Raw genomic sequence first — 20,780 nt, 5'->3', positions numbered from 1 at the left:
TCAACTCAATGCTTTTGTAATCAGATATACTATTTTAAAATTAAGGTTTTGGTGAATATTATAACTGCAAGCATTTATAAACTTAAAACTGCTTCACAATTTTGAGTGTAGGAATTGTTTTGACAGCTAATAATAATGTAAATGTATGGTAGGCTATCTATGATGAGGAAGAATGTACATTCAGTGAATATGGTTAGAACTACCGATTTGCTGCATCGCATAATTTTTCAATCATAATCATATGTCATCGTTGGGAGAAAAAATGAAAACATACTTTGAAATGCATAGTAAACGTTCTTTATTTTACCTTATCCATCATGCCATTTATTTCAAATACAGAACAAAGGACGAAACAATACATCACAATTGACATTTTCGTTCTTGATACCAGGGTTAGTATTTGAATCGTCGTTTATACAAATAGAATATTACAACAGCATAATAATGATGCATGTCAGTTATCAGTGATTGCTTTATATACATGTTAGTATAATACTTCAGTTCAGTGTCCATTTGCCTGAATGTCCATTTAAGAATGTTCTTTCCAAAAAACGGTAGTGTTTAATCCATTCACTGTCAGTTCAGAATGACCATTTTACTGGAAAAAGGGGAGAGGAAGCTCAATCTCCAGCCTTCCATCACTAAATTTAACCACTGTGTCAGGCTCATTGGGAAGGGAGCTAATTACCTCTCTGAGCATCTTGCTTATGGTCTTACAGAAGGGCTCAACATATTGCTCAAACACTACATTTAATTGCTCGAAGGTCAACATGGCCTCAATTTTGTGCACCAGCATTTTAACCACAGAGACAACATGAGTGTAGTAAGTGTTAAGATAAACCGCATCATCTTCAAGGGTGTAGAACTTGATGCTGTCGACAAATTCTTGTAGCTTTTCAACAGCCTCAAGGTGGGTGTGTCCTAGTTTCTCAAGAATCACATCAAAGCTCTCCCAATGCTTCACTGCATCCACAATCTGAGTTTGGAGACTTTTTAGGATGCTTCTCACATTATCTCGGACCTCGGCTGTGCTAATGGCTTCAGTGATAGAAGACAGGTATACCTCCAGGTTTTCGATAAGTTGCTCTAGTACTGCAGCGATATTAGAAGAGATTTTCTTGCAGATTTCAGGCAGTGTAGTCTCATTGTCCATTCCAGGCAGTTGCCAGTGGGTCTCTCTCAGGAAGTTGATGAAAGCATCAAGCAGGGTCTGGGTGTTCTTTTGGTACTGCACAGCTATATTTTTTAAAAGAATGGACAGCTTGCTGAGTTCTGGGGTATTGCTAGAAGCAGCAGTGTATGCCTGGTCAAAGGCATAAACAACATTTTTCTTCAGTCCTTCAACCGTACCAAGGATACCATGTTTTTCAGCAAATAGTTCAATGCTGGAAAAAATAGCTGGTAGTCTATCCTTCAGACCTACAAGCATATCATGAGGAGCATCTAAATTGTAGGTGACTAAAATAATTTTTTCTTCTCCCTTTTCTGCAGCTTTGATGATCAGAATGTCAACATCATTTTCAGGAGCAGACTGGAAAAAAAAAATGTGTACATTACAGCAACAATAATTTAGTGCAACCAGATGTTAATTAAAAAACCTATTTGAATTGGTAGCACTTTACAATAAGGTTCTATTTGTCAACATTAGTTAATGTGTAGGTATTATGAACTATAATACACAATGTGTTTTTATAGCATTTAATCTTGGTTAATCTTAATTTCTGAAAATAAAATTGTTCATTATTAGTTAATGCTGGTTCATAATGCATTAACAAATGTTAACATTTACTGATTTATATATATATATATATTACTGTATAGTATGTTGACATTAACAAAAAGTGCTGTAAAAAGTTTGTTGATTGTTAGTTTATGTTAACTATTTTGGTTAACTAATGTTACCAAACAGAACCTTATTGTAATGTGTGAAAAGCTAGGTTTGAAAGAGTAACAAAGGAAATGCCATTTACAGCATAACTGCTATAGATCCTTGCATTCATCTGGGATGGAATTCTTCCCTGAAGCTGAAAACTAAGGTAACCAATTGATGGTGTGGAAACTGAGGCACTAGTCCCATCTTTTTGAGCAGCAAAGCGATAGTTTATGTCAGTGAATGTTGGGCTTGTGATGTCCACATTCAGGGTATGACTAGGCTCACTAATGGAACAAATCATAAGTACACTTAATTGTTATTGATCAATAAAGTATTTTAGAATACTTGTATGCACAATAAAAAACATTTACTGGGTGTGTATAAAGGAATATTCCGGGTTCAATACAAGTTAGGCTCAGTTGATAGCATTTGTTGCAAAATGTTGATTCCCACAAAAGTTAATTTAAACTCATTCTTTCAATAATTATTATTTTTTTTTTAAAAAAAGAAGCAAAAATCAAGATTACTGTGAGGCACTTTGGGCACATTTTTGGAGGGTTTAAAGAAAGCTTATAATTTTATAAAAGCTACATTATTTCTCCTGTTAAACTCATGTATTATTTGAGATGTAATGATCGACGTAACAGTGTTTACGGCATAATTTTGTCATGACAATAAAGTTACAAAACTGGATATACAGTGCACTTTACACAGATATTGGTTAGTAAGCGATTTCATCACACTAAAATGATGTGAATACGCACATTGTTTTGGTCTTGTGGATAAAGGTGGCAAAAAAGTGTGTGTTTAGACATTTCCGGATTGACCCCATTCACTTCCATTGTAAGTGTAACCAAGGTTTTTTTTTTTTTTTTTTAGAAATGCCACAAATGCTGTTGATTCCAGAATATTCCTTTAATCATAAGAGACCTCATTTCATTTAGCAAAGAAATATAACACTTTTCTTACCTCATGCTAATAGCATTGCTGATGTCTATAGTGAAGTCAGCATGTGTAAGTACAGCTTTAGCTTTAAACATCAGGGCATCATTCTCCATTATAGTATCCATAGAGCCTGTTTTGTGTGAAAGGAAAGAAAATCAACGAAACATCTGCAATTGAGAGGCAATTATTTAGTTGAAAATATTGAATCTGGCCTTTGTGAATACTCACTGTCAAAATCATAAACCAGGAACACAACTGGCGAAGTAGCTGCAGCCTTGAGAACAGCTTTGTAGAATGGGGCATTACCTTCTAACTTAGCATGAACATTTGTGGTATATACTGGAGACACAATCTTTGAGGAGTAATCAACTTTCTGCTTAGGAACAGATAATTCTGCAACCAATATCTCAGAGATGCTGAGGTCACCAAGGGTGCTTGGCTGAGATAAGTATATTTTTACATCAGCAGTCAGTGATTTCAGAAGCTCCAAATCAATTGTTGCCTGGGCACTATGCTCCCCATTTGTCTTAAGATCTCCAATATTTACTTCATTTTTGGAAGAAAATTTCAGCACAGCATACACACGTTGAACGGTTGCCTCAAAGGCCAGGTTTTCATCCACATCGAATCCTACCTTAAGATCTCCATAATTCAGGTTCCCATTGCCAACAGTCTTTAAAGTTGATTGCAAACTGTTGCCATTTAGGTAGATAGATTCCTCATTATTTAGTACTCCCTTCACAATGCCATTGCCAAGGAATGTTCCATCAATGGTACCCTTTGTGGCAGTCTCGACAGAGATGAAGTTTAGAGCTCCTTCAAATTTTAGTTTGTTTTCAGCATCTCCATTTCCAGCAAGATTAATAATGGGAAAGTCAAAAGTATACTCTATCTTTAGATTTGAAGCCACATTTGGAAGAGCCTTGTTATCAGCAGTAAGTTGGTGGTTTGCTTTTGCTGTAAAAATTGGCAGGTTAATATTTGCAGTGGTGGCCCCAGACAGTACACCTTCAAAGTTATTTGTATTAAATGTTACAGTGCTTTCATGTTTTCCATCAATGTGGGTATTTTCCAGAAGAACAGCATTGGACAATTTTAATCCACTTTTGGTGCTCAGGCTGCTGGTTCCTTCAAACTTGGCCTTCAGTCCCTCAAACACAGAGGCAGATATAGCACCAAAGCGAATTACTAGGTTGTCTTCCCTGTACATGCCCGCATTAGCATTTAGGTTGAATATAGAGGACTTAAAAGACACCTCAGAGATCAAATTGCCCAGAGAAGGGACATTGATGAGACCATATTCAAAAATGGGTGCAGATTTGCTCTTCTGGTAGACAATTTTTGCATCTACATCAATGGTCTGATCAAGGGTGGTCAACAAGTGCTTAAGACCAGTATGTTCATATAGGTTTATGTCACTGATTTCTGAAGTTGTGAAATCCAACAATGGAGTATATATTGGGATAGATGGAATGCTGAATGGTATTGTTAAGAATTCTAAATTGGCCTCTCCATTCACTGCAGCATAAATGCTTGTCTCATATTCGCTGTTGGCAACTGTAAAGTTGTGATTGTATTTATACTGGTTGAAGCGGGCAAATGCAACAATGCTCATCTGTTGCTTGTCATTATTTAGGATAATTGTATAGTCATTCTGGAAATCAATCTTGGCAGACAGTGGGTCTGGAAGGCTTACCTTGGCATTACCCTTATTCAAGAAATCAAATACCACCTCAGTGGGATGCAGCATGATGGTAAAGACATTGGAAAAGGTACCACTCAGTTTTCCAACAATCTTTGTGTCATGGGTTGCCTTCATCTCTACCTTCATTTCTCTGAGATGAGCCTTTCCAAAGGCATCTAACAAGAAAGTGTCTCCAGAGCTAGAATTCCTTTCAATACGGGCATTAAAGTCAATGTAGCTCAGGGCAACAGCATCAATGTTTATAATATCCTTTATCTTAGTGTTTCCACTTTCAGCATCTGAAGTATAGGTTAACCTGGCTGTCATTGGACTAATAGTAAAATCTAGTGCGCTCTTGTAGTTTATCTCATCAGAGATGTCATGCACATTGATTATGCCCTTGCCTCCTTCTGTAAAGGTTAGAGCCATCTTTAAACCATCCTGGCTTGCAACTAACTGGTGAGTATAAAAATGCTCACTGGTCAATGAGAGAAAAGGAATGTTTACCTTGTCATTATATGTAGTTTTAACATTTGCAGACATTCCATCCTCCAGAGCAAAGAATACAGTATTAAGGACATCAGCACTGTATGGTGCTGTGATTACTTTTACAGTACTCTTCGCAGTAGCCTGGGCTGAGAAGCCATAGAGTGTTACTGAGGCTTGATGTTCAACACCTAGGGCACTGTGTGTGATCTTCAGGGTCTCGGCAACAATCACACGACTCATTTTAGGCACAGCAACCCGAGCTGTGGAATCTAGACTGTACTTAAGAATTTCAAATTCAGAAGATGTTCCATGTGATGTAATGTATGCTGAGAATTGAGGGGTTTCTGCACTTTCAGTGGAATTATAGAATTCTGCAGTAGTTTTCATGTTAAAAATTGGAATGGTGACTTTAACCTCACCATACAGCTTTCCAAAGCATGGCATCATGAGCTCGCTAGGGACTGAAGGGAGTTTAAATTCTGGGATCTTAATATCTGCTAATGGTCGCTTAGCAATGAATTTAGGGATGGCAGGTAAGGACATCTCTGGAAGGTTGATCTCTGGCAGCATTATGGCAGAAAAGTCTGGTAGGTAGTTAATTCTAAGTTCACCGAAGAAATCATCAACAAACAGCAATTGTATGTCAAAGTTGGTGATGATGTCAATAATTTCTATTATCATCTTCTTGATATCATTATAGTGGATTGTGATTGGGGGCATATAGATGGAATAGAGAGTAGGAAACTTTGGGATGTCAATTTTCCCTGTGAACTCCATTTCATTAAGGCTCTGACGGAGTCTTTCTGCAAATGCCTTAATGTTACTGAAGACTACACAGTCTTTTAGATATCTTTCAATGTCTTTAATTGTTTCAGTAACCACATCTGCAACTTTGACCGATCTCATCTTTTCCAGGAAATCATTGGCATATGTCAAATAATAGTTGACAAATTGTCTGGTTGCCTCAATTTTCTCTGGAATCTCATATGACACAATCAGGGAGTTTAATCTGTTTGTATACTCCTTGATTTTCTTGTTGGCCTCTTCCACAAATGCATTGTAGTCAAATGATTTGACACTTTTGGTGAAGTTTTCCAGGCAAATGTTCAAATGCTCAATGACTTGCTTTACCTCTGTTGTCTTCAGGTAGGTGTTGGCCTCATCCAGCAGCTGCTTGAAACGGATCTGAATGGATTTCAAAATGTTGGCAAGAACCTGAACGGTTTGCTCAATTTTAAACCCATCGATAACCTCAACAACACTGTTCAGAATATCTCCAATCCTCTGCTCAAGCTCATATTGTACCAGAATTTCTCTCACATTGGAGTAGATTGAATTTAACCTTCCAATGATGTCCAGTTCAGTAAGCAGTTGTTTTGCTGTTTCAATAATATTGCTAATTTGAGCCACAATGTGTTGTGCATAGTCTCGGAAGTTGACAGAGGTAACAAAGTTCTTCAAATCCTCAGTAAACTTCACTTGGTCGAAGTTTGCAACCATCTGCTTTAGTTCACTCACAGTTTCCTCCAGTTTGGTTTTAATAGCATATTGTTCATCAAGATCATTCAAAAGGGCAATGTCCTTAAATTGAATCATGTCAATCTGCTTAATTACATCTTCAACAGTCTCGATGACAGCAATAACCATGGCTCTGATGTCATATTTTTCATTGAATGTATTCAGTTCCTCTGTTAGTCTCTGTACTAGTGTGTCAGAAAGTGTACCACTTGCGATAATTTCTTTCACCATTTCTGCTATCTCATCTACACGTGTGGCCAAGTATGTTACTATCTTCTCTCCAACAGTCCTTAGATTCACCAACGAGTTCTCCTGGTCCCCCACAGTGATTGCATACTTTTGAGTGAAAGCAATCAGGTCCTTTCTGATTTGGACAAGACTTTCCTCAAGTTTTAGCTCATTTACAAAGTCGCTAATATGCTGGGGCAGGTTCTGAATCTTGGCAACAACGTCTTCTCTGTTGATATAATCCTGCAGAGCCTCAGCAATTCTCACAAATGTAATTCTGATGTGTTCCAAGACTGCAGGAATGTTCTCAATTAATGGCAAGCTGATGACACGGCTATTCGTGTTTTTATCATATTTAAGGAAGGTAGAGAAAAAGTGGTCTTGTTTTTCAGAGTCAACGGTATTGAAGAGGTTAGTGATCATGGATCCAGACATTTCTATTCCAAGCCTTTCAGGGGTGTTGTAAGTGATCATATCTTGGCTGAGAATATGGTTGTTTATCTTAGATTTCATTCTCACTATTGCCTTCTGCTCAGAAGGTGTCATAACAGTGTCAACCTTATTATCAAGGTTGGTTTCTATTGACACACCATTGTCCATATTGTGAGTTGTTGAGACTCTGCATTCATGAGAGTGTGCAAAAGCAAGTGGCTCTGCCTTCAGCAGGAACTTAGTAAAAACTTGGGCACTCTGTTTTCCATAAAAATGCAAGTCACCATCAGCATTGGCAAGGGCATCGACAACCAAGCTAAATGGAACAGCAGAGACATGAATGTTACCATCAAAGCGTAGGAGCCGAGAGTTGAAATTGGCAACATTGCTGGAAGTGACTGCAAGTCCAGCAATCTCAACTTCTGAGTTGTGGCTCATGTGAGATCCCATGAGATTTCCAGCAGTACTGCACTTAGCTGTGGCTACCAGATCTGCGTATCTGATCTCATATGTGTGCTTCAGTTCTTCTTCTCCGGCGGCAAGCTTTAAACTCCCAGTCAAGTCGGCTTTGTATGGCTCTGCCTTAAGCTGGGCTTCATTAACCAGGTTGACATGCAGAACTGTCAGATGATTATTAATCCTCACTAAAGTACTGTATGGCTCCACTTGAAGGGAGATGTCATGCATGTATGATGTTCCATCTGCAACAATAGCATCTGCTTTGGATTTGAAAACTACAGAGGACAGAGACGCAGACAGGGAGTTTGTATTTTCAACTGTCATCTCAGCAAATGCACCCTTTGTCTCAACAGAAAATGAAAGCTTTGAAGCATCTAGGGCTCCATTGAAATTGTTATCAAGTATCAAAGGGCTTTTCAGTGATGTTGTGCCACTCATAGCCAAGCCATCCATGGTCAGGGAAATTCTGTATTTGTGGGAAGCTGTGTAGTCAGCAAGGTTTGCTGAGGCATTACTGTTTACAGCCAGCCCATTGACATCCAGACCTACTGCAATCTGGGAGCTGATCCTATCTCCAAATCTGTCCACAGCAGTCTCAATCCTCATGTTAACCACACCAGGACCAGCACTAGCCTCAGCAATGTTTTGGATTTTCAGGCCAAGAGCCATTGTCTTGGTGTCTGACTTCAGAGCAAGCAGGGACCCTTTATAGGTGAGTTCAGCATTGTTTGTCAGAATGTCCTCAAATGCTTTTGTTTTTGATACTACAGCTAGCTCTCCATTGGTAAAGGCTGCTTCAATTATGTTTTGTGCTTGGAAAAGATTAAAATCTACTTTCAGAGTAGAATCAATTCTAGCTTCTGTCCTGTACGGGAATAGTAAAAGTGTCTGCTCGTGAGTGGCATAACCATTCAGAGGACCAGCCTTGATAGAGCCGAACAGGTTTCCGTATCCAGAAATCTCCTTTTCATTGCCTTCAGCCACGCATGAGTGCTCCAGAGAAATCTTTACACCCAATGGGCTGGTTGCCTTAATGTTGCTGGTTGATTTCACTTGGATTTTTTCAGCATTTGTCACTTCCTCAAGAACACTAACTCTGACATCAATGAGCTTGTGAATGACAGCAGTTTTTACCTCAGCCTTCAAAGATTCACCAGGTGTGTCAGTCAATAAAGCAGATCCTAAATACAAGCAGAATAATTTTCATTATTTGTTTAAGTAATGATACTACAATACAAAAAATATCACATCGCATACATTGCAATAACAGTTCTCAGAAAAACTATGTTTGACAAAAACAAACCTTCAAATTTGATTGAAAGGAGATCCACTGGGCTTGTTCCAATGACTTTAATCTTGGCAGAATATTTTGGATGCTCATCAGGTTCCTTGCCTGCAGAAGCAGTTGCCTCCATGTTGTAGAAATTGCTGCTCAACTTGCTAGATACCTCTGCCATTCCAAGAACAGGCATTGACACAGACAGGGTATCAGGAACAGAGACTTCTGGAATAGGAATGTTAATGGAAGCAACTTCCAGGCCAAGTTGAGGTACTGCAAGATGTGGTGTGGTTAGGACAGAGGGGAAATTGAAATCTCCATGAGGAACTGGAATAGAGATGGTGTAATAATCCTGGCCAAACTTGTACTTAGCTGCAGCCTCACTGTTTAAAGAAAATAAAATGTTCATGTGCTTGTTATTTCATAATTTTAATTAGCATGTATAACATTAAATCCATCGTTCTAGTGTGTGCATTTTGTGTTCTGAAATGTAGAGTTACATTTTGTAGACCTTATTGGAAAAAAGTGATATACTGTATAAACTGTAGAAAGTAGTATATGTAATTTACTCACACATTCAGGAACAGTCTCTCTGGAAGAGTGATTTCAAGGAGGGCAGGAATACTGAGTTCTTGCACATATGGGAATTCAGCAGCATACTGTTCCAGGTAGGCATTAGAGGCCTAGAAAAATATGGATCCACTATAATATTTCCAAATCATATTATCTTCTTTTGTACACTTTCCAACTTTTGCATTTAAAATTTTTTTTCCTGACCTTTAAAATTTATGGGGTTTTGCTAACCAGGATTTATTTAGAATTTACCTCTAATGGCTTCATTAAGACATCCTTGATCTTCATCTCAGACTGGCCAATCTGCTGGTCAAGAAGGTTATTGACCATGGCATTGATTGCATCAATGGGAATAATGTTCTGAATCTCAGAGCTGACATCTGATTTAACCTCAGCCTCAATCTTCTCAGCATCTGAAAAATGTGTGATATTTAGCTTTTTTTGCATTCAGCTTCCACCTCACAACACTAAAACAAACAAATGTACTATCTCAGAGGACTGACAAAATATATAATTTATAAAGCATCCTCACACAACTACATTTTAATATTTGACTTTAAATGCGTACCAAATTTCAGAATGACTTTCTGCACAGACGAAGTCTGAGGGAGCTTAAGATCACTCTCAAGCTCTAATGTATGGCCCTCAGCACATTTCAAGTTTGCAGTTACTTCAGCATTAACCTGGAGATGAGGGACAAGCAGCTGAACCTGCAGCATGGCATCCTCCATTGTCTCTACCCTAAAAAACAAGGATGATATTAATTCCCTTTCAATTAAACTTGTATAAATAACTCCTAAGTTTATTGGTGCAATATATTATTATTAATAATTATGCTATTAATGAAAAAAAAAATACAGATATGTGCTTACTTGGCAAGGGCAACAAAATATGCCTGGGTAATGTTCTTGTTGATGAAGTCAATCTGGATGGAATGTGTTGCCTTGCCCTTAGTGTTGGGGTCAACAGCACCAATCCTTAATCCAGTTTGTAGATTGTAGTCAGGAATTTGGAGATCAGCATAGATGGTGTATTTCTCTCTGTTGAACATCACTTTGGCTGTGCCTTCAAAGGATGTTCCTGTATGGAAAACATTAAAAACATTTAAGTAGCTAGTTAATAGAGCATGACAATTTCACAAGTTATTAGATTGTGAAGCAATACTTTACCTTCTGCCTTCACAGCAAATGTCACTTTGTCAACCTCCTCCTCATATGCATAATCAACAGTAGCTGTGTACTCAGAAACCTCACCAGTGGGGTGGAGCTCAATGACAAATCTAAAGAAAGAGTCAGTGTTAAACTTTTGGATTAAACAAATAAATAAATATATAAACAAACCAGCATTTCCCTCACTTGCTATCGCCAGTTAATGGGAAGTAGGGAGAGGCATCACTGGAAAAGTCATACGAATATTGCAGGGTACTGCAGTACTTCAAACCAGGCAAGAGAGGTGAGCATTCTTCCATATTGATGCTTTCCCTCATGGGGGGAATGGTCTTAGTTTCAGCACCAGTCACTGACACCAAAGAGTTGCTGTGCATAAGGAAAAATTACATAATTTCTATAATGTATATGTGGAGCAACATAACACATTTTTTACATTCAGTGCCTTTAGGTTTTGTTGATTGCAACTGCTTTTTCTGTGGCAAATGTGGAACAACTTACGTCACACTGATGAGCTTAGCTGGAGTTTGGGGTGCAGGAATTGTCAGCTTGATCTGCTTGTTGGTTACAGCAACCTTTGCTCTAAGACCACTCTCATGGTAGATGTTAGTGTGCATCTCCAGGCCAGACTGAACATAGTCAGGTAAGACAGCTCCAAGCTCAGTCACAAACTCAATTCCAGCAGATGGCATGAATGCGATTTCGCTCTGTGTGAATAGACAAATGAATAGTTTAGGTCATCTGATACAGCTTTGTAAAAAAAAAATGAAAATGACCAAAAGATAGAAAGAAATTCTTCATCAAAGCATGCTATTTTCATACCATGTCACGGGAAATTCTCAGTCCTCCCTTCACTCCTGGAGCAAAAGTTCCGGACAAAGCAACTCTCAGTGGAACTCCAGTACCAGTGGGTAGATAGAACTCATTGTCCATGAAGATGTAGTGAAGGAAAAGGTCATTGTTGGTGCTTGAGAACAGGTTCCTGATGAGCTGTATCGAAAAATCATTGTATGTTAAATGTATTGCTTAAACTGCCTAATAGTTTATGAACTGAGATGTGAATGCTGAGATTGCAGGTTCATTCTCAAATGAGTGGCCCAGGAAACTGGAAAGTCACCTTGATCATAACCCTAGCTTATTGTTCTGGTATTTTGAGCAAGGTATTTAAACATATGTTTCTTCACAGTTGCTAGCTCGAAAACTAGAGTTGCTTTTCATTCAGACTGTCTGGTAAGCAACTGTTCACCCAGACTGAAATACATTTTACTCAACCTCATGTTGTTGCAAAAGACTTACTTTCTTCTGTGGAACACAAAAGGAGATTTTAGGCAGAATGTTACGGTCACCTCAGTCACCATTCACTTTCATTGCACGTTTTCCATACAATGAAAGTGAATGCTGACTGAAGCTAACATTTTGCCCAACATCTCTTTTTGTGTTCCACTGAAAAATTTAAATTATAAGGGTTTAGAAATTACCAGTTAACACGTATTAAAATAAGCTGAATTCCTTTAAAACACTTCTTACATCAGTGGGGAACATCTTTAGGAGGCTATTAGTCAGCAAAGCAGCAGAGTTGGCCATGTCTTCCATATCCTTGGTTTTGAGGTAGCCAAGTTCAGTTCCCAAAAGCCTCAGGTAGATCATAGCTTCTGGGTTGTCCTGAGCCTTCAGTTTCTGGATGAGCTTGTTAACATTATTGGTTATTTCTTTAAAGATGTTCTGAGGGACCTAGAGTGAGAATTGTACATGAGTGTTGAACTGATCCTAAGAGAATGCCATCAATGGAGCTTGCTATATTCATAATGTTCAAAAGACTTGAATTTAAAGACCTGTTTCATTTTTATGTTATTCCATAGATGTGGGAACATGTTCTCAAGAACTTCATTGCCTCTGGGCATTTTGTCAGCTGCATAATTGATGGTCTTCTGCATAGTGTCTCGGAAGAATCCATCAATACCAATCAGGGCATCAATAGTGGGTTCGAGTCCCTTACCATTCATCCCAACCTGAAAGTAAGAACACAAAATAAATACACTAGTGTTTAGTCTAGATAATTAGTACAAATAGCAATGGTGTAATAAAGTGTAAATACAAAAAAGGTGAAATGTTATTAATAGACATTTGCCTTTAACACAAAAGTGTAGAGATACAGGAAAGTGGGGGTGGAGGAATGGGATAGTGAGACTGGATTCGAATGTCCATAAACACACTTAGGGGTTGTACAAATGGAACAAATTCTTGTGCTAAAAAGCTAGATTCAGTGCAATGAATAGAACAGACCGTTGGTGTTTTGCAATATTTTTAACACCTGAAGGTCTTTTTAACTTGTAACTAGATGTGGTGCAGCGGTCAAATCCATCTGTCTAGCGCATGTTTACAAAAAGCAACTATTGGAAAACCCAAAAACATGTTTTATGTGAACGTACGCTTACCTTATGCCTAATGAGCACATGGACAATCCACTGTTCCACTGATTAAAAAAAAATTATTTGCAGTAATCTTGTACCTCAATCATGTCCAAGTTGTTTCCAAAAGCATTCAGGGTCATCTCCAGCATGACTTCATTTGGCAGAAGGTCTGCAGACTCAAAGATCACGTTTCCCTCTAGAGAGCCAATCTTGTAATTGCGAGAGTACTTTGTTGGATCCATGACAGTTTGGATTTTATTTCCTTGGAGGGCATTGAGAATCTGGTCCCTGAGACTGAGAAGCAGAAGTATCAGAAATACAGTAGTTTTAGATTTTTATTGACATTAAAAAGCACTTTCAATTTTACTCACTCCTTGGTTCCTGGTGCTGTAGAGCTCAGGAAGTTATTGAGATGTGAGTTAACAAAGCTCATGGCCTGATCCTTATTGTTGTTAGAAAGAGCAGCAACCAGATTTGCCAGCTCAGAGGGCTGGGGGTCCTTCATCACAATGAGATAGGCAGCAACACGCTTCTGTATTGGAGCAGCTTCGTCCAGAAGTACCTTCACAAGCACCTCTCTGCCCTTTTTGAGAAAGAGCATTTCTGATGAACATTTTTGTATCCTAAACTTAAATTGTGTTTTAATTATTTAATATATTGGGGTTACCTCTTCAGGGACATGAGTCTGTTTAAAAACTTGAATAGCGGCTTGCTGGACTTCAGGAGATGCAGCAGGTTGGTTTACACATTGGATAATAGCTGATTTCAGAGCAGGGCTTGCGGTTCCAACAGAAACAGCCATATTTCCAATGACCTTCAGTAGAAGAAGTACAGAGATCTATATTTGTCCAAAACTACACAAATCAGCTGTTATGTTTAACTGTAATGTTACAGCATCCCTAATGGAAACAGCTGGTCTAGCTTGGTTTATGCAGGTTAGTGCTGGTTTGGTGCTGGCCTAGTTGATGGACCAGTATAGTCATGTTGTTTGCAAGCAAATCTTGAACATACCCTCAGTGACAAATAAATGTGTTCCTGGTCCCCTGTGCAATCTCCAATTTGTTCAAGGGCATAATCAGCCACTGCCTGGATCTCAGGTGTGACGTGTCCTTCAGCTTCATAGAGCCTTAATAAGACAGAGTAGTGAAAGTCATAAATAGATCAAATAGCAACATCATTATTGCTGATTGTGGTTGTTTTCTTACCTCCTGACAGCATTACTGAGAGCATAGTAGATGGGTTTGCTAGCCTTGAACTTGGCCATCTCCAGCATTTCCTTGACAAGGACTCTGGAAGGGTTGGGGAACATTCCCATGGCATACACAGCAGCATCAATCTCTATTGAGGAACTGTCAAAGGTCCTGAGAACCTGCAGGATGGCACTGCTGCATTCAGGTGTGCCACACTGGAACAACACCTGGTACGTCAGGGAGCGAGAAATCTCAAGGGCCTCTGGTAGACCAGTTGCCAGGGTCTCAGCATTCATTTTGCGGATTATTGCCACAAGTTTGTGAGCCAGATGGGCTCTATTGTGTCCATTGTTTGTCTCGGAAAGGCCAGCCAGTTCCCTTAGAATAGTCAACATGCCATCTTTATTCTGAATTGGGTGAACTAAGTTAACATTGCCATCGAGGTACAGGGTCTTCATGTTGGCTACATCTAGAAGTGGGTATACCAATAGAAAAGGATTAGCTCTGTTCACTGATCACCTTTAAACTGTACTAAATAAAATGTGTGAATTATTGCTTACTGTGGTCAAAGATTCTGTCATTGTACTCAGTCACTCCCACCAGAGTCAAAGCTTGCTTTCCAACATTAGTAACTCCATACTCTCCTCTGTTGATAATAAAACGTTTTATTTAGCTGAGCAATAGAAGAAATGGTGAGTGAAAATATAAGTACTCATGTAGCTGATAATAAACTCACTTATATGAAAAAGGTACAAGAATGTGGTTTTCAGTGCAAGCACCAGAGGTCATATGCTTCTGTTCATTATCAAACTTGTAGTTGCAGGTTTGGCTACTCCTGATCAGCTGAGCAATTGGGTAGTGCTGTGTAACAAAATAAAGAAAGAGCAAGACAATCATGATTTTCTCAGATATCTGTTATTTTGTCTTTGTGAAACATAAAGATGGAATGACTTACCATGCCTGTCATGAGGGCTAGTGGGCTGGTGTGGTCCCTGAGTGGCCTGAAATGGTCACATTTGGACAGGTCTCTGTTGAGGGTGACATCAGTGGCAATGTCCTCTCTGGTGTTCACAGAGTAGCCAGTCTTGCACAAACCGTAAATGGTGGGCTGTTTTGGGGAAAAGTTCAAAGTTGTAATTCATGTTGGGATGTTACTTTTAAACTGCATTGCCTTGCAGAAACAAGCTGCTCATAATTTAAAGGAATTTTACAGGTTAAGGAATTGAAAAGAATGAAAGGAATTTTACAGGAGAGCATTTGTGACAATGTTTATTACAACATAAATATTTTATTCTCATCCCTCATTTAATAATAATAATATAAATAGGCCTAATGTAGTAGAGCAGAGTACTAAGTAAAAATGATGGTTCAAGTAAGACAATTACAACTGGAGTAAATGGGACCAGTCCATAAACATTCAAATACACACTCTTTCAAAAGTATAGCCATAAGACATAAACAATATGTGTTGACATGATTTGAGTTTGATAAAATCGCTTACTTATCTTGTAAAGTTAAACCCAATATTACACTGTAAACCTTAAATTTGTCTTTACTTGAAATATCATTAAGTTGTTTTAATTAAGTGTGACTTAAAATGTGTCAGTTCATTTAAATTATTTATCTTAAAAATTCATAGCCTTAAGATTTTAAGTGTAAAGAACTCAACATTTTGAATACAAAATTGAAGCTATAGGGAATTCCCACAATCCCTTGCACTTGAATTATTTAATTATGTTTTCTTGGTCAAAGGGAGCATTTTGTTGTTATTTAGAATTCATAAAGGTTTACGCTCTTTTGTAGTATTATTTATGCTGTTTTGTTGCATCAAGGTTTTCGTGTGATTCACCATTAGCTTGATCAGTGTCCCTGTCATGGTCATGTCATTCTGTCAGTCTGGGCTTTTGTCTTTTTGGATCTGGACACTAATGGCTCGAGTTGAGGAGGGATGAGTGGGGATGCCATCCCCCGTGTTGCAAGAAATACCAAAAAGCATCCACCTTGTAAAACCACCATCCCCCCTTTCCATCCCCTTTAGATCAATTGTGTCATGCATTGCTTAAAACTAATCATGCAAGTAAAATATACAATTTTCTACGTTTGATAAAAAATAGACTTAAAATAAGGGCGATTAGCCAATCAGAATTAGAGTTCGACGTGTGTGTGGTTGCCACTCCATTAGATCTTGACACATGTCCAGTTTGGGAATATTCTACCAAGGTGACACTTTAGTCACACAATCTGGCAACCTTGAGCGTGAGCTCCCTATTCATAGGGAAGAGATGCAGGGTTTTCTTTTTATTTCTTTTTTTAAACCCTGGAAAACAGCTACAGTATGTCAGAGTTTTGTGATGGTTTGAATTGTCCTTCCTAGTGTTCACATGAAACTTATGCCACTGACGGTAATGCAAGTTTTCAAAAGTCTTGCGCACTTTCAAAAAATTGCCAAGAGAACAGTTCAAGAAAATATTTTTGTCTTTCTTTTAAAAAAGAGAACAGAATGTAAGATATTGCTATGATGAGTGTACAGTTACAACATGTACATGTTTTTAATTCAAACAATATACAGGGTTTCACCTATGTGTAGAACAAATTTTTTACACCATTGTTTAAACATCCTTTATAGAAACAGCACAAACTTCCTTTACTAGTTCAGTTAATGGTGTAGAAAAAATGTGTGTATCAGACTGTGAACGAGCGATTTAGAAAAAAATCCTTTCATGATCATAACGTGGATTCTTTTCACAAAATTCATCATAAAATACAATAACAGAGGGTAACATGTGCATATTATGGCAATGTGTTCTAAGGGTCAAATAAGTGATGCTCATTTTTGTCCAGATCTATTCAATTAAAAATACTTAAAAAACATTTTTAAAAATCACACAATTAACCATTTACTAGAATACACCTCTACTATGATGAGCATATTTTCAATTTCTGAGTTTAAAGTCATACTGATATTTTTTCTTGGGCTTAACGAAAAAAAATTTCATGTGGTGTCCAGAGACAGTACAAAAAAGTCTGTCTAATTAAAGACATGTTGGCATGACTAGTGACTAGTGTTTTATTTTCTTTTTTTTTTCGTGTGGCTATACGTTTGAAACTACTTTTTGAAACGTTTGGCATTTTAATGTTTATGGACTGCATTCACTTCCATTGCAGTTGCCTTACTGTAACTGAGATTTATTTTCTTCTTTTTTTTTTTCTTTAAATAAACAAGGGAGAATTCAAAATGACTGTTTGTGCTAATCAACATTATGTCACAAATGCTATTAATTGAAATGATTTTGAACCTGGAACATTCCCTTCAAGTAGTAACTATACAACAAGCTAGCAAAAGTAGATAAGTACTATTTTAGTATTATTTTCACAACGGTTGGCAGCAGTATGTTTAGATAGTTATCAGTTTATGTCACTTTAAGGGTAACAAAATTAAATTCAAAAACATACATTTGACGAATGAGTCAGGGAGTTTTTATTTGTATTTATACCAGTTTAATGAATTAAACTAAAAGAACCGATTTGTTTTATCCAATTACTCCATTACCAATAATTTTATGAGCTCTAAATGACACTTGAGATAAAGAAACATTCTTGGTGAGTGTGTTTGATGACAGGCTTAGTTCGCTCCCTTGACTGTGTGCACAAAACAATGTGAAATAGAAAACAGCGATGTTGGGTTTTGTCACTGTTACTTGTTAGACAAAATGTTCTTTAGTAGCATCACTGCTTTTAGTTACTGTCATGACTTCTCAGTGTTGGAATGACTGAAAGAATGACTGACCATTTTGTTGTTCCTGTCCTCTTCAAGCACAGGCACTGCTAGGGCAGAGATCAGTCCTCTCTTGATGTTCAGAATGTTCACTGGCTCATCATCCTCTGGAAACAACTTGATCTCATTGTCTTCCTCAACGGTGAACTTAAGTGGGTTCCTGAGTAACAAGATTAAGGTAGGTCAGTGTCTGATCAACATGATCACTTTCCTCTGAATCATTCTGTCAAGGTGTAAGATTCTGTTGGTATGTTACTATAAGGTGGATAAAAGAAAGTAACAGAATAATAATCAGTGTTTAATTTACACCAATAAAGTATAAGTATTCCAATACAGTATGTTAATTTTAATATTCATTATTGATCTGATTAGCTGTTTTCTGATTGCAAACAAAAACCTACGAAAAATATCCATGTGTCATCAACATCTAACCTTACATTATGAGTAAGACCCAAACATAAAATAGCCAAGAATGCCTTGAGAAACATACTTCTCCATGGCAGCCTTGAAGTCATCGGCACCAGCAGATGGCTCAAAGACAGGCTTTCCTTCTGCATCAACATCGACCACCTCGTTCAAAGTGCACTCAGTTGTGCGCACGATGTAGCTGCATGTGCCTGGGACGTCAATTTCAACCTATTTTTAACAAAAAACATCCTTCATATGAACTTTGTAATTTTGGAATGATTTCAAAATATCGACAGTGTCGAAATGCATACCTTGCAGCTGGCCTTTGGGCCATTCATTGCTCCATTCAGGGCATTTAGGGACTCTGTTTCATAGGTGTATTCATACCTGTGAAAACTCTTATACCTTTTGGCCACTAGGGGAACACAAATCACATCATGAAGTAAGCTAACAGGCCAAAACTCTAAACCATTAGATTGATTTTCTGAAATTAAGAGATCAATTATACAGACATTGAAAACCTAAATAAACAATTTTCTTAAATAAACTCCTGTTTTCTTCTTCCTGATAAAAAACATTAGATCATGTGTTCTGAATAGAATTTTGGTAAAACTATAAAATAAGGTTACATTTGCTAACATGAACTAACAATGAAAAATATATTACAGCATTTATTAATCTTGTTAATTTGAACATATACTAACACGTTTCTAAAATCAAAAGGTGTATAGTTAACATTAGTTAATGCAGTATGAACTAAGATGAACTAACAATGAACAATTAAATTTTTATTAACTAACATTAACAAAGATTAATATATACTGTCAAAAATATATTGTTCATTGTCTGTTCATGATGCCTAATGCATTAACCAATATTAACGAATGGAACTTTACTGTAAAGTGCTTCCAGAATTTCTAATAGACATAATTTTTTTTTTCTTTAAAAAATAAATAATTAATAGCTTAGCACTTACAAAGACATGGTGCCCCCTGTTCTTGTGCATCTACAAGTGAAAAACAACATAGAGAATTATACAAACAATATCGAATCAGCTACCTGACAATAATTATAATACAGTGCAATTTTTATTCATAACATAATAGATGACATTTACATTTACATTTATTCACTTGGCAGACGCTTTTATCCAAAGCGACTTACAAAAGAAGTAAACATAAGCGAATCATCTTAAGGAGACAGTGGTACGAAAAGTGCCATACTATAAAATATAACACCAAATCACTTACAAATAAATACAAGACCTCATCGAAACATTTTTTTTTATCATATAGTGACATTGTATGCACTTTATTTATAGTTATTAACAATACACAAACATTGTAAAAACAATTCCATTGTTTCCTCCCCACATCAACTAAGAACAGATGAGTCGTAATAGAACTGAAACATGATACCCTATACCCTTATATACCCTATCTCTCAATAAAAGTAATTAAATGAAATGTATATAAAAAGAAATCCCCCCCAGACATACTGTAATTGTTTTTTTATCCTTAGTGGTTCTTACCTGTCAAGACTATGGTGCATAGAAGCATCAGAAGGTAGAGCTTATTGTCCCCCATTATGGGTTCTTTTAAGCTCTCTTCTTAAAAGAGTCTTGTATACAGATGTGATCTACTGTGTTATTGCTGCTAATGGCCTTATATATTAAGGCAAGTCATGCAGGAATGGGAGGAGAAATGGCAGTGCAATCCCCACTCCAAAGTTCATATCTTGCACCTCTGTGGCAGGACAAAGGCAACTAGTTTCATGCAATGAGCGAATGGGCCTTAAAATTAAGAGATAGACAATTGGAAGGAGAAGCTTTTTGGGAGGATACTTGATTTGGATGATCTGTTAATTTCTTGCCCAGTGTTGTGTAATTTTGTGTTTAAAATGACAGTTAGATATATTCATTTTCATTTAATATAATTCCATTGTAGAATTTAAAGGCTACATGTATTCACTAGTCCTTTAATCAAAATGTTTTTCATTTTAAGGTGAAATAAAAGTAAATTTATATGACATACTGTACATACATGCTGAAAAAGTATTGCTCATTGTTAGTTCATGTTAATTACTTTATAGTTATATAGTTATATAATGTTAATGAATACAACCTTATTGAAAAATATTACACATTTCTATTACAGTATTTAATCATCTTGGTTCATTTTAAATATACTACTGTTTTGGTATATAAATGAACATAAACCAAGACAATAAATGTTATACAATTGTTAATTTGTTATTGTCCATTGTTAGTTTGTGTAACTAATTGTAACATATACCTTCGTACTGAAAAGTGTAACCAAAATCTGTTTGAATTAATACAATTCCCCAGCTC

At 37.2% G+C, this 20,780-nt stretch overlaps 1 protein-coding gene across 1 annotated transcript; it reads right to left on the bottom strand.

Moving 5' to 3' along the window:
* Nucleotides 1–281: 281 nt before the first annotated feature.
* Nucleotides 282–20,061, bottom strand: apobb.1 (apolipoprotein Bb, tandem duplicate 1). The gene is made up of 28 exons (XM_052098773.1): nucleotides 19,962–20,061; nucleotides 19,407–19,436; nucleotides 18,742–18,845; nucleotides 18,513–18,658; nucleotides 18,035–18,182; nucleotides 15,203–15,355; nucleotides 14,984–15,108; nucleotides 14,808–14,893; nucleotides 14,263–14,716; nucleotides 14,069–14,183; nucleotides 13,725–13,871; nucleotides 13,429–13,640; nucleotides 13,156–13,351; nucleotides 12,479–12,655; nucleotides 12,174–12,377; nucleotides 11,469–11,636; nucleotides 11,148–11,353; nucleotides 10,836–11,015; nucleotides 10,650–10,759; nucleotides 10,353–10,560; nucleotides 10,049–10,221; nucleotides 9,733–9,893; nucleotides 9,481–9,590; nucleotides 8,932–9,290; nucleotides 3,047–8,809; nucleotides 2,843–2,948; nucleotides 1,971–2,157; nucleotides 282–1,531 (listed from the first exon to the last, which is right to left on the bottom strand). Exons 1-28 carry the CDS (start codon nucleotides 20,014–20,016, stop codon nucleotides 596–598), a joined length of 11,019 nt encoding a protein of 3,672 aa, XP_051954733.1. The 5' UTR covers nucleotides 20,017–20,061; the 3' UTR covers nucleotides 282–595.
* Between the last annotated feature and the right edge of the window lie 719 nt (nucleotides 20,062–20,780).

This window comes from Xyrauchen texanus, chromosome 30 (assembly GCF_025860055.1).
Source record: "Xyrauchen texanus isolate HMW12.3.18 chromosome 30, RBS_HiC_50CHRs, whole genome shotgun sequence".
Lineage (NCBI taxonomy): Eukaryota > Metazoa > Chordata > Actinopteri > Cypriniformes > Catostomidae > Xyrauchen > Xyrauchen texanus.
The sequence above is the reverse complement of the archived record's forward strand: the minus strand, read 5'-3'. Positions and strand labels throughout refer to the sequence as shown.

Coding starts and splice junctions, on each gene's coding strand:
- apobb.1 (XM_052098773.1), bottom strand. CDS start 20,016: ATGGGGGACAATAAGCTCTACCTTCTGATGCTTCTATGCACCATAGTC. Junction 14,184..14,262: donor CTCAGTAATGCTGTCAGGAG/GTAAGAAAACAA, acceptor TGTCTTATTAAG/GCTCTATGAAGCTGAAGGAC. Junction 11,354..11,468: donor TGAGAATTTCCCGTGACATG/GTATGAAAATAG, acceptor CTATTCACACAG/AGCGAAATCGCATTCATGCC.